Consider the following 13098-nt stretch of genomic DNA (forward strand, 5'->3'; position numbering starts at 1 on the left):
CCCTCCTGTGCTCGAGTTCCCCAAATAACCATGGTGTCGTCCCTGTGTTTCTATCATCTTGCGGCTAGCCATGCGGCAGAGGGAGGCCGCATGGATCTCGTTCTGAAAACACGGTTGGGGAAATTGCAGCGCAGGATCGCTGAACCGGAGAACTACACGCGGGTCTATCGCCTTTCGATCACTCTATACAGAGATTAGATAGCAGGCAGAAATGAAAATCCTCACAAACTGACTATCGTAGATGATCCTTTACCTTGTAGTTGATGATTAGCTTGAAACTAAACTTTCATGTCCTCCTTGATACCTTTTTTAGTACTCGCATCTCAATTAGAGATGTGAGTGAATCTTTACCGACGTCTTGGAGAAGATCCACATCCTCTCACTTCTCCTGATGCAGTGTGAGAGACTCTCACTTCGTGACTACTCTTAACTTCTCTCTCTTCTTCCCCCTCCTTTACCTCTCCATCCTCAACACGCCTCCAAGCCTCATCCCCCTTGTCCTCGGCGCGGTCCACCAAGGCTCTTGTATTCAGTGTGCTTCACAAGCGTCCCTTGTCTCTCTTCTCTTCCCGTCAGCTCATCGAGGCCTTTGAAGCATCTCGCAACAGTGAAACTCGTAAGTGTTGTTCTTATCGGGCCACGCCATGGGCGTTTGTTTCCTGTGTTTCCCTTCTATAATACAGGTCAGTGCTGACCAGCCGCGATAGCAGTCGATGGCTGATATTCCGGTGACCTCTCGACTGAGAGAGGACAGGTCGCCAATCTTCACGATGAAGCATTGGCAGATGGCTAGAAGGAAGTCATGGTCTGAAGAAGACACGTCCCCTGAGGACTCACCGAAGACGCCCTTGAGCCCCGATGGTGAAGGCTTCAAAGTGACCCTGGTGAACCTGTCAGAAGAAAGCATCTCAAACGTCCCAGAGACAGAAGAACTCATTGAACGCCTTGATACTGAGTCTGAGGGGTCTGAAGAGTCTGTCGTGTCTGATCTGGAAGAGAGACCTGTTCCCGGCCTCGTGCTTCGCCCCGGTTGGAACATCCTTGACTACCACCTCTATCTCCTCAGCAACGAGCGTGACCGAGACGAGCACGTCCGTAAGAACAGTATGTACATTTTCGATGGGACCGAATGTACCATACGTTCCTATGAAGAACTCTTCGATCACGAGGTGCTGGCTCCTTTCAATGTCGGCGATGATCCTCAGCTGGTGTTTAACATCCTACCCATCATTAACCGGGACGCCTCGGAATGCCATGCAGGCTATATCCTGGGGTACAGTCATGTGAACAAGATGTTGTATGCTCGTTATTTCGAGTGGATTCCCCACATCGAGGACCTCGACTTTGTGTGGCAGGATGGGTGCAACATGTACGAGGTGACAATCTATGAATTGCTTGGCCTTCTTCATGATTGCTTCGTTCAGAAAAGTTTCTTCCCAGGCGAAGGCATCTTGAGCGCTGGTTACCAGCATGGTCATCACCGCCCATCTCGAAGGTTTGACGACCCCGGAATGGAACTCGTCATGATCATCCTCTTTTGCCAATGGATCCGGGATGCTGCCGACCCGCTGTTTGGTCCTGCTTACTTGCGAATCGGTAACCTCAAGGAGCAAGCCGCCTACTACGAGCAGCAATGTCGCTTGATGCTGCAGCGCGCTTCGGCTAGAGCGTGGTTCTATATCCGCGACGGATGGGTTCCAGATGATCTGGCACGCAACTTGGAACTCAATGCGTGGACCAACGATCTGTACACCTATTGTGATTCCATGTACGCAGAGAATGGAATCGATTGGCCCGCCCCTAGCTTGAGGAAATCATCCGAGCTTCGAGAACAGTATGTCGAGACTCACAGAGCCGAGAACTCCGCCAATGTACGTTTCAACAAATTGTTTAACGCCGCAGCGGGTGACAACAACCCTAAACCCGAGAATGAGGCGCTTGAGGAGCTTACAGCCATGATCGGACGGGAGCAGGCGCACCACCTGCTGGACTGCGCCGCTAGCCAGTGCCTGGACAATCTCATGTCGAACGAAGGCGAGAATGATGGTGACCACAACGTCTCGATAGAGTGGCTTGCCCGTCGTCTCGCATATCTCACATTGGACTACCCTGAACTGGACAGCCCCACAAACCGCAGCCACTTTTGCGAGCTTTTGATGAGAATGGGAGTGTCCATGCAACAGCAGCCAGAGGAACATCTGGCCCAGTTGCCGGATTCTCCGCTCAACGGCGACTTCTGGAAATTGGTTGTCGATTCGTCCCAAGCCGACGCCTCGAGCGCTCGTCATCTTCTACCCAGCCCAGTCATTGATTAGCGAGACTAGAGAACACCAAGGACCTGGAAATGCCTCTGTATCCCGATAGATGACTGGTGGCTATCGCTTTGCCTTTTCAACAATATCTTCTAGGGCCCTGGATCCATCTGGTCTTCTGGTATTCCTTGATGACCCCTCACCATTTTTGTCAGAGTTTGAAATCTTTCCTTGGCTCGGAGTTTCCGTCTTTTCTTGTTCCTTTTTCTTCGCTGTATTTTTTTCGCTTCTTTTCCACGTCTTCTGATTGCTTCGGTTCTTTCCGTTTCTTTTGTGAAAACTCACTCGACATCAAGAAACGTTCTCAAATTGTTCCTTGATTGCAACAGGTTACTAAAGCATGGGAGATGCAATAAGTTATCGTCCTTGCATATTTGATACCCCCGACCCCCCATTACCAACCACTCATGATCCGCTTGAGCCCTAGGCAAGCCCTGGGCAAAAGAGCAGCATGTTCCGACAACGTTTTACCCACCGTTCTTGCCACGAACGCAAACCCCCGTCGGCCATCCCACCCGTCCAGATCGCCGGCGATCTGTTGATGTTCTATGACCCTTGGGGAAGGAAGCTGGTGCCTTGGCCTAGAGTCTTTGAATCGCCCAACAACTGGAACAGTCCGAGTCCTTTGGTTTCATGGCCCCGGGGAATTGAGCTTTGCTTTCTAGTTTTAGGTAGAAGACGAGGCTGGTGCTGGGCCGAGCAAGTGAATGGAGAATGAATGGAAAGAGAGTGGAGAAAAAATCTGGATGCACCAGACGAAAAGAAAGAAAAAAAAAGACAAGTTGCTTAGATGACTAGGAGATGAATGAAATGATCCCCCATCACTGATGAGATATGATTGATGTGATGATATGACTCTGATGATGTCCAATGCTCGTGTAATGCCTACTTTATGTGGAGGGTAGATCGTGTTCCATCAGATGGTCTAGGGTAGACAATGTCATACATAGGTTCAGAGCAGGATTGTGCTGATTGTAGGATTGGTGATGAAGAGGGGCATTTGTGCACGTAGCATTCTTGCAAGAGGCATGGCATTGGTTCGGATTATGAAGTCGATGGTAGTAGAGGGGAGGAGATGTGGTTCCCGGTGCCCGGTGGTTAGTTGGACGGCCGAGGGCGGAGCGGAAGGATGGTGGTTACCTATTTAGGAAAGCAGCCTTTCTCGGCAGGGCACCTGGAATAGTACACCTATGTACATGTACATAGTAAGTACGTTATGACTTATTGCTTCTTGTGGGTAAACATATGAGAATCTGAGAACCTATGGAGAAGTACATGCACTAATGCCTCTCATACTCTCAGTCGAAGTGGACAAGCTGGGTATGAGCAATCCTCAGTCCGCATACAGGACGAGTCGATAGATTATCTTTTTTTCCCTCAAGGCCTGATTGAAATGATAGGCACGAACTGATTAGGGCAGCAAGTAGCAGATTAGGCCACCGCACCGCATAACGAGGACCTCGGAGTATAAGTAACAGACTGTACGGAGTACATGCAAGTAGGGGGGAGATTGCGATCCACACTAGCCACAGACTGGAACCGAATGTGGCTGAGACGTGGGGCTAATGAGTAAGTAGTCAGTCTCGGCGTCATCATTCCTGACCCAATCAGGCTCAGTATACTCCGTTAGTAGGTACAACGCTACATTCCATTCCATTCCCATTCTCTCGGAGACTCGATCAGATCGGTTCCCAGACGGAAACCCACCCTCGGTTACAACTGATCACTGATCACCGATCACCAATCACTGGTACGAACAATACGAATTGAAGACACGAACAAACACAACTCGAGGTCTGGAAATGATTTTCGGTTAGTACCGTGGTTGTGCTGGAATGACCATGAGGCCGATGATGCTGCTGCTGATGCTGATGCTGCCAAGATGCAGCTAGTCACCAGAACCGACAAGCCAATAACCAGGAACATGAAAAAAAAAATGATAATGACCCGTGCAAGGATGGGGGCCCTCTCCGTCTTGGTCTCTTGGCCTTCCATAGGGAAAGTCAAGAGTGAATGAATGATGGTCTCGCTGTTGTCCCTCTTACTTTCTGTCTCTCTCTCTCTCTCTCTCTCTTTTCCCTTCCCCTTCTTAAGTTTCTCAGCCCTGCAGCCCTACTGATTCTGTTGTGCTGCTCAGTACGGAGTACTCAGATTCTCAAAACAAATTGAATGACTGGTACCTTAATGCTACCTGTCGCCGCTCCTTTTGATCCTTGCTCTCATCCATACTAATCATCTTCCTGACCTTCCGGGACGCGATACTACTGGCCTTATTTGGGATCCAATCTTCGTTCTTTCTATCACCTCCCCCGCCCCGTATCCCACTTCCCCCTTGACATCTTCCAGGGGATCCGATTTACACCGGAATCCTGGTCTCCCTGTCCTGCGCGCAGTTGTTATTAATCGCCTAATCCCTCTTTTCGGGTCAACCTCTTCTGTCACACTCTTTTATCTCCTTCCCTACCTGAGAACTATCCTGCCAGGTTATCGATAGTTACCTCGTCTGCACAACCCGTCGCAACCTGCCTCTAGTCTGTAATCACCATATGATACACTGATTTATCCCACTTGTCTTTTTTTCTAATATTTATTACCTATTTTCGAAACTTATCCCCTTGCTGCTTGGCGTCGGTATCTTTGGTATTACCCCGTCCGGCCCGTGACCTCACGATGGCCTTCCAAAGTAAGTTCCCAACTTCGACACTGCCTGACACGCGCTTCAACACTAATGCTGTTGTACTAGCCAATGGTGCAGCTCCTGCTGTCAATGGCCACTCTACGGATTCCAGCACGTCTGTGGACGTCATCTGCGGTCCCCTAATCAACTTCAAGAATATGGATGTCACTGCTTCCTCCTCCGTATGGCGAGGAAGTATTCTGATTGTGACTAAGTCTGGGCAGAGCCAGCCTCAGCTGGTCATGCGCCAAGCAGGCCCGGTTGATAGCAGCGGCCGAGCTTCTCGTACTCAACCCAACTCCCAACGTTTTGTGGCTGATGGACTTCGTCTATATGAAGATCCCGAGAAGGCATTCTGGAGATTTTCAATCGCCATCGCCTTAGAAGAGTACGAAGCACGCTGGGAATACACCATTCCGGGGTTCCAGTACGCAAATGGCGAAGAGCTTCCTCCGCCTTGGGACTTTGTAGTGCCATCGGTTCACCAGTCGATGCGTCTGATGTTCCATTCTTGCAATGGCTTTTCCGTCGGCACTGATATGAACGCTTGGGTTGGCCCCAATTTGTGGAACGACGTCATGCGTGTGCACGGCCAGAAGCCCTTCCATGCCATGATTGGTGGTGGTGACCAGTTGTACTGCGATGGAATCCGCGTTGATGGACCCCTGAAGGCGTGGACGGCCATTGGAAACCCTCACAAGAGACGGGCGCATCCCTTTGACAACGACTTGCGAGCCCGGTGCGATGAATACTACTATGCAAACTATGTCCGATGGTATTCCATCGAGCCATTCAAAGCAGCAAATGGCCGGATCCCACAGATCAATATTTGGGATGACCATGACATTATTGACGGCTTCGGTTCGTACACAGATCATTTCATGCGCTGCTCCGTGTTTCGTGGGATTGGCGGCGTGGCGTTCAAGTATTACTGCTTGTTCCAGCATCACATCGCGCCGCCCAAATCGACGTACACCACAGACGCTCCGCAAACAATGCATGCCGTTAACGGAACTGCTGGTGCCGATCCTAGACAGATGGAGAACACCTACGTTCTAGAAGGTCAGTCGGAAGACGATAGTTGGATTGTTGGTAATCGCCCCGGTCCCTACGTCGAAGAGAAGAGTCGAAACCTCTACATGCGCCTCGGCAAGCGGTTTGCGTTCATTGGCGTCGATGCGCGGACGGAGCGCACGCGGCACCAGGTGAATTACCCAGACACATATGATCTCATTTTCTCCCGCCTTGAAGCTGAAGTCTTAGCGGCCGAGGGGGACATAAAACACTTGATTGTGCTACTGGGAGTTCCAATCGCATACCCCCGACTCGCATGGTTGGAAAATATCCTGAGCTCTCCTCTGATCGCGCCAATTCGCTTATTGAATAAGCGGTTTGGCTTTGCAGGTGGTTTGTTTAATCAGTTTGACGGCCAAGTCGACCTTTTGGATGACTTGGATGATCACTACACTGCGCGTCAACACAAGAAGGAGCGAAGGATTTTCATTCAACGTCTACAGGACTTTGCTAAGGCTTATTCCATTCGTGTCACGATTCTGGGCGGAGATGTGCATCTGGCAGCCATCGGTCGGTTCTACTCCAACCCAGCCCTCAACCTTCACAGCGAACTCGATCCACGGTATATGATCAATGTTGTTAGCAGTGCGATCACGAACAAACCTCCTCCCAAGGCCGTGGCCAATCTCTTGGCACGTAGAAACAAGCTTCATCATCTGGATCCCCACACGGATGAGACATTGATGGACATATTTGATCGACAGCCTGGTGGGCAGGAGAAGAGCGCCGCGTGGAATAAGGTCACGATGCCTTCGCGGAACTTCGCCTGCATCACTGAGATCGAACCCCTCTACACTAATGGAAACACTTCAGTGGCTCCGAACGAGCAGGCCTCTTCGTTTCCTTTGGCCAAAGATGGTCACTCGCCTCTTCACCAGGGTGAAGCTGACGCAGGCTCTAGTCATCCCGCGGCAGACGGGTATACTAGTAGCGGCAGCATGCCCGGAGGATTGGACATTACGATTCGAGTCGAGATTGACCCACAGAACAGAGAAGGGGCTACCGATGGTTACGGCTTCAGCAGTAAGTTTGTCTAGTAGAATCGCCAAATTGGCCCTGAATGGTCTTGCTGACAGGTCACCAGTTCCCGCGTTGGCCTACGACCCTTCGAAAGACGTCTCTCGTCCCACTTCTCGCGCTCGCTCATTGCGACCTCAATCCCTCCGTCCCCCTTCACGGCAGTCTGCGCGGCCTCAAACCGCCAATTGATCGCTGATGTGCCCTTTGCGTGAATCATGCGAGATACTTGGAATACTTTGGCCCGTTCCCCTTCCTGTGCTTTTTACCCATCATGGTAGGCCTACCTTATAGCTGAGTGTTGATGTAGGATAGTTGTTGCTCCGCTTCGTCTGGTTCTCTTTCTTGATTCCCCGGTGTATTCATTTTAATCACTACCTTTCTACGTTCGAATACCAAATTTTTGAATATTCATGATGACAGTCTTTCATCTTTCATGTTCATTCACTTTACAGTTTGAGGTCATTGATTCATCCCCAGGTTTTGACTCCCCTAGCTTTCCGAAAGCAATATAGTGCAATAGTGGCTGGCTCATTTTGCCATGCTCTATAGCAGATTTTGCCCATTATTCGTCTTCGCACGTTCTCTGATGAACTACAACAGACGTCATGATCTGCACGAGCCATTCCAGGTTTTGCCATGCACAAGAAACCCCGCCTGCCAAGATTGAAGAGCTCTCTCCTCAAGTGACTCGGAATTCTGCAGCTGAGATCAGAGCCTAAAATCATGGAAACAGGTGATAGCCAGACCGCATGAAAACCAGGCAGAAGCGAATAATTCGTCCTGGACTGCAGCTTATCTCAACTGTTCGACCAATCCTAATTCTCGCTGCAGCTAAGCTACAGATTGCGAGTGCTTTTCGGTATTTGAGGCATGGAACTTATGCAAGGGCGGCCGGTGGAGTGCGGAGATATCACGAGCGGCACCACATAGCGAACGTAATGGGGAATTTCGCCTTCCGTGTCACATCGAGATCGTTGCCTCCTATTCAGCCCTGCAAGGGTTGTCCTAGTACGGCGACTTTACTCAGCTCAAGGGGCAGATCCAAGGGCTATGGATATCCTGAAAAGAACCGAGCCGGAGGACCGAGTGTTCTTCGCATCTTGCGAGAAGAATCACGCATCACGGGCACCGCAACGATGGGAACCAAGAAGACAGCAGCGTCGCAAGATGCCTCTCAGGACAAGGTTGCAGCGCACGGCGCAGACAGCAACTCCGACGATGACCGACTCGATATCCTCGGCTATAAGCAGGAGCTTCGTCGCAACCGTTCCCTGAACACACTGCTCTTTCAATCGCTTGCGATGGCCGCGATTCCCTACGGCGAAGGAGGTCCTCTCATGGGAGCCATCTACGGCGGCGGGCCCATGTCAATTTTTGTCGGCTGGATCATTGTCTGCGTCCTATACCAATGCGTCGCCCTGTCTCTCGCCGAGCTCGTGTCGCGATACCCGACGTCAGCGGGGCCCTACTACTGGTCGCATCAGATCGCGCGCGACCACAAAGCCATCGTCTCCTTCCTCACCGGCTGGGTGTGGATCATCGGCAACTGGACGGCCATCCTCTCGACCAACTTCGGCTTCGCATCCATGCTGTCAGCCTCGATCTCCTTGGTCCGTCCCAGCTGGGACCCGAACAGCTGGGAGCTTCTGCTGATCTTCTACGCCGTCTGCGTCGGCACTTTCCTGGTCTGCACCTTCGGCAACCGGTTCCTCCCTCACATCGACTTCCTCTGCACGGTGACCACGGCGCTGACCATCATCGTGGTGCTGGTGGCTCTATCCACCACCGCCGCGACCGGCCGCCACACAGCGGCGTATGCCCTAGGCCACTACGACACGCACTTCTCCGGCTGGGGCGGCTTCACGTTCTTCATCGGCCTCCTCCCGGCCGCGTACACCTTCTGCGGCATCGGGCTGGTGACCTCGATGGCCGAGGAATGCGTCGCGCCGGCGCGCATCGTCCCCCAAGTCCTCAGTCTTAACATCCCCGTGCTCGGGCTGGCCGGCCTGCTGTTCATCCTCCCGATCTGCTTCACGCTGCCCCCAATGGAAGAGATCCTTGCCGCGCCGGCTGGCCAAGCCCTCCCGTACATCTTCCACCGGGTCATGGGCACCGCCGCGGGGGGACTGGCGCTGACGAGCCTGGTCCTCAGCCTGACGCTCTTCGGGTCGATCAGCGCGACCGTGGCCGGCTCGCGGGCGATCTACGCCTTTGCGCGCGACAACGCGGTGCCCTGCTCTCGCTTCTGGGCTCGCGTCCACGACCCCTACGCCTTCTTCGCCTCGGCCTCATCGTCATCAGACAGCAGCTCCCACAAAAACAACCCCGACAGCGTCCCCTTCAACGCCCTCCTCGGCGGCACCATCCTCCAGCTGCTCCTGGGGCTCATCAACCTCGGCAGCACCAGCACCTTCACCGCCTTCGTCTCCGTCAGCACCATCGCCCTCTCCGTCGCCTACGCCATCCCCATCGCCCTAAGCCTGATGCACCGCCGCACCGAGGTCGCCCGCGCGCCCTGGACCTGCGGCCCGCTGCTGGGCCCCGTCGTCAACGTTCTCTCCCTGGCGTGGATCGCCTTCGGCCTGGTGCTGTTCAGCCTCCCCACGGCGCTGCCGGTCACGCCCTCATCGATGAACTACGCCGCCGTCGTGCTGGTGGGGCTGTGGGGGTTGGCCTTCGCGTGGTACTGTGTGTATGGACGTAGAGGTTCGTTCTCATTCCTTTTCCTTTCTCTTCGTTGTTCCCATTTCCCCTCTTCCCCATGCATTCCCTCCCTTGGCAGTAGAGCTTCCACATCTCCCAGCCCCGATCAACTGACCTCTCGTCGGGAAACAGTGTATAAAGGTCCCCCCCTGGAATCGACCGGGCCTTCGCTCGTCGGAACTCCAGACTATCTCCTAGCTTTAGAACTATAGATGCAGGAGGTTTGTGCTTGGGGTTGGGTTTGGTTTGGTTTGATTTGGTTTGGTTAGAGGGGTGGTAGGTATCCAGGCCATGGCGATTCCGCCTCAACTGCACCAAGAAATGGGCATATGCGATGCGCGATGAGAAAGAAAAAGATATAGATCGATAGAGATTGAGTCTGGTCTTGGAGTTGCGGTTGTTATCCTTTGAAGATCAAAAATGTATTCAGCGTATGCATAACCTGAAAAATACATGTCGTGTTTCCATCTTCTCTACTCCGTATACTGGATGGAGTGATTTGATTACCAGAAATAGGGATGAGGGTGTCTCTCGTGAGCCGTACACCAACCACTGCAACAGAACGGGAGTTGGATTGGTAGTGTACTGAGCTTATTCCATGCAAATGAGCAGGAGCAGTAGAGTGTATCGATCCTTCGAGTGTCGGGTCTACATTACGAAGCAAAAAGGCTTCAAGGTTCGAACCGCACCGCACCGCACCGCACCGTCCGCCCTCAATCCTACATCCATCTCTATCATCCAACCAAGTTATGCATTGGAGTACAGTACATGATACATGATAGATACATGATACATGCAATGCCCGAGGGCGAATCTACCTCTACTCCAAAGCCAACCAACAAGTGATCTCAACCTAATAAGTCGAATCATCCTGGTAATCCAGTTCCCCGACTCCTAAACTCGTCGCCGAGTTCTCGTGGCCGGAATCGATACTGTTGCTATTCCCGCGCCGTCGCCGGGGCTGGCCCTCGTTCGGGACCGAAGGTCTACGCAGGATGGTCGTCGTCCCACTCCCGCTGCCACTCCCACTCCCGCTCCCACCACCGCCAAGCATCTCCGCGGGTCTGCGCCGCCGCACGACCTGGTACCCTTTGTCCAGCTCGATCTCGATCACGCAACGAACCTTCAGGGCGCTCACGGCGGGCCAGACGCCGCGCTCGCCCTTGCGCGACCAGTGCGCCAGGCTCTCCTTGCTGGGGTTCTCGAAGATCTTGGTGAAGTCACGGAGGGTCAGGTCGGGGACGAGGGTGATGCTGGGGCCGGGGATGGATTCCTCGAGGAGCAGGCGGGCCAGCGGCGTGGGAAGGAGGCCCATGTAGTCGAGCTGGCGGAGGCGGTGGCGCACCTCGCCCATGACGAGGCGGGTGAAGTAGCGGATCGGGGGGTTGGGGTGGTCGCCGGGCCGGCGGATGAGGAGGGTGCCGCCGTCGGAGCGGAGGAACGGGATGAGGTAGGGCCGCGCCTGCGAGACGATGAAGTGGTTGACGTTGAACAGCTCGGCGATCCGCGAGAGCGGCGACTCGCCCTCGCTGTACTGCACGTGGCGCCAGGAGGCGAAGGTCGCGTCCTGCGAGTGCGGCCAGGGGACGATCGAGCCCGTCTCGTCCTTGCAGTAGATGGTGACGGGGCGGTAGAGGGAGGTGTTGGAGGCGTTGGAGGCTACGGCGGCGGACCAGATGAGCTGGGCGAACCTTCTTGTTAGCTTTTTCACACCCTCATAGAATATCAAATGAGATGGGATGCGCGGGTACGTACCACGTTTGGTGCGGTGAGATAGTTGAGGAGATTCGGCGTGGCGTTGGTGTTCGACGTCGCGACAGTGATGTTGAGGATGCGCTTCGATCGGGCGTATGCTTCTTCGAACGTCAAGTCTCCTAGGTTGGCCCGCACGCATTCCTCCAAGACTTCGGCGTCAAGGAAGTAGCCCGTCTGAACATATCGCTTGATGCGCCGGAACAGGGTCCCCGCCCAGTTGTCGCCGACGTCGAACGGCAGCCATTGAGTTTCGGAGGAGGCGTCTTTGGTCTTCCGACGCCGATCGAAGGCGCTCAGATCGATGCCATCGCTGTCGAGGAAGGTCAACAGCTCATCTTCCGTATGCACCCCGACCAGGGCGGCGATCAGGGCGCCCGTCGCGGTCCCGATGATAATCCGAGGCAGAAGGCCCCGCAGATGAAGAGCCTTGACGACGCCGAGGTGACAGAGCCCGAAGATCGATCCGCCTTGGAGCAGGAGCGTTGTCCGTCCAAAGGCCTGTCGAGTGTCATGCAGCAGCTCGAGCTTCGCCTGCGCTCCGAACCCACTGATGTGGACCGGGGCGGTGGGAAGCGCCGTCACCTGCTGAATGGACAGTGCCACCTGGGTGATATAGTCATCGATCAGAAGCTTGGTCCCCGCGTACGCCTGTGTGAACAGCTTCGGTGACGTGATGTTGCCTAGATTGCGAAGCAGTCCGGATCGGAGTAGATTGACCAGCGTCAGGATATCCTCGTCTTCGCGAGCACTCATGAGAGCCTCTAATCTCCCCAGGATCAAGCGATAATCGTAATGGCGGCTGGTGGGGTTCTGGCGCCTATTATACGCTGTCAGTGACTGACCTCCGTGCGCAGGCTGAAGTGGAGCGAGTTACCAAAGATCCTTACTGAGGATTTCGTCTAGGTCGAAGGCGGCTTCTTCCCATTCCTCGTAGGTTGTTGCAGTAGCGAGCGCATGGCGCAGTCGGTCTCGGGGAGACTGTGTATGCCACCAGGATAATAACCTCTAGACGAAGAAAGTCAGTTAATGAAATTTACAGCATAACATTCCAATGGAGTATCATAGGAATAGTGGAGAGTTCATCAAGCATATCCGATAGGATTGGTGCTGGCTTGAGAGACCATGATGACGACCATGCGTCTGAAGACATTGAATAGCCTACCTGTTGCCAGAACTGTGCGACGTCTAGGATCATACTGAAGATGGCAGCGAACAACTCGTAGATCACCGCCCAGGATGCCATGCTGAATGAAGGGAGAGGGGAGGGGAGGTTTATCACTGGCAGGTCAATCGAGAGGGGGAAGAATGACGGCACATGTCGAGACAAACGCCTGGCTGGTGCTTTCACATGCTTGATCTCCGACGAGGTCAGGAGGATAGACAAGTCCGCAGCTCAGCACGGAAAAGGAGCAGGGATTCTCGATCGGGGCCAGAGCCGGTGCATTCAAGACCTCTAGTTTTTGAATAACGAGGTCGAATATTGCAGCAAGAAGGGAAAAGAGAGGAGATGTTGGGAGTGAGAAGCCGAGAGGAATTAATTGACTTCGGCGGGATGAT

At 53.6% G+C, this 13098-nt stretch overlaps 4 protein-coding genes across 4 annotated transcripts; 3 read left to right on the forward strand and 1 right to left on the reverse strand.

Moving 5' to 3' along the window:
* Nucleotides 1-1106: 1106 nt before the first annotated feature.
* BO72DRAFT_349240 (uncharacterized protein) lies at nt 1107-1940 on the forward strand (the record flags this gene model as incomplete). The annotated part of the gene is made up of 1 exon (XM_040940682.1): nt 1107-1940. A coding segment is annotated over one exon (834 nt), but the record flags the coding sequence as incomplete, so codon positions are not given.
* A 2705-nt stretch (nt 1941-4645) lies between these two features.
* On the forward strand, nt 4646-7552 carry BO72DRAFT_222531 (uncharacterized protein). Its single transcript, XM_040939780.1, has 3 exons — nt 4646-4995; nt 5056-7086; nt 7148-7552. Exons 1-3 carry the CDS (start codon nt 4983-4985, stop codon nt 7270-7272), a joined length of 2169 nt encoding a protein of 722 aa, XP_040797936.1. The 5' UTR covers nt 4646-4982; the 3' UTR covers nt 7273-7552.
* A 469-nt stretch (nt 7553-8021) lies between these two features.
* On the forward strand, nt 8022-9998 carry BO72DRAFT_499615 (putative amino acid permease; the record flags this gene model as incomplete). The annotated part of the gene is made up of 2 exons (XM_040948850.1): nt 8022-9789; nt 9919-9998. 2 exons carry the CDS (start codon nt 8022-8024, stop codon nt 9996-9998), a joined length of 1848 nt encoding a protein of 615 aa, XP_040797937.1.
* A 316-nt stretch (nt 9999-10314) lies between these two features.
* Nucleotides 10315-13051, reverse strand: BO72DRAFT_436462 (triacylglycerol lipase family protein). The gene is made up of 4 exons (XM_040943323.1): nt 12704-13051; nt 12416-12546; nt 11542-12358; nt 10315-11467 (listed from the first exon to the last, which is right to left on the reverse strand). The coding sequence occupies exons 1-4, from the start codon at nt 12782-12784 to the stop codon at nt 10640-10642; spliced, it is 1857 nt and encodes a 618-aa protein (XP_040797938.1). The 5' UTR covers nt 12785-13051; the 3' UTR covers nt 10315-10639.
* Between the last annotated feature and the right edge of the window lie 47 nt (nt 13052-13098).

This window comes from Aspergillus fijiensis, assembly GCF_003184825.1.
Source record: "Aspergillus fijiensis CBS 313.89 unplaced genomic scaffold BO72scaffold_54, whole genome shotgun sequence".
NCBI classification, from domain to species: Eukaryota; Fungi; Ascomycota; class Eurotiomycetes; order Eurotiales; family Aspergillaceae; genus Aspergillus; species Aspergillus fijiensis.

Excerpts from the sequence above, each read along its gene's own strand:
- BO72DRAFT_222531 (XM_040939780.1), top strand. Across the intron at positions 7,087-7,147 it reads CGATGGTTACGGCTTCAGCA|TTCCCGCGTTGGCCTACGAC; the intron begins GTAAGTTTGTCT and ends ACAGGTCACCAG.
- BO72DRAFT_436462 (XM_040943323.1), bottom strand. The coding sequence starts at position 12,784 with ATGGCATCCTGGGCGGTGATCTACGAGTTGTTCGCTGCCATCTTCAGT. Across the intron at positions 12,547-12,703 it reads TCGCACAGTTCTGGCAACAG|AGGTTATTATCCTGGTGGCA; the intron begins GTAGGCTATTCA and ends TTCTTCGTCTAG. Across the intron at positions 12,359-12,415 it reads ATCCTCAGTAAGGATCTTTG|GCGCCAGAACCCCACCAGCC; the intron begins GTAACTCGCTCC and ends AGCGTATAATAG.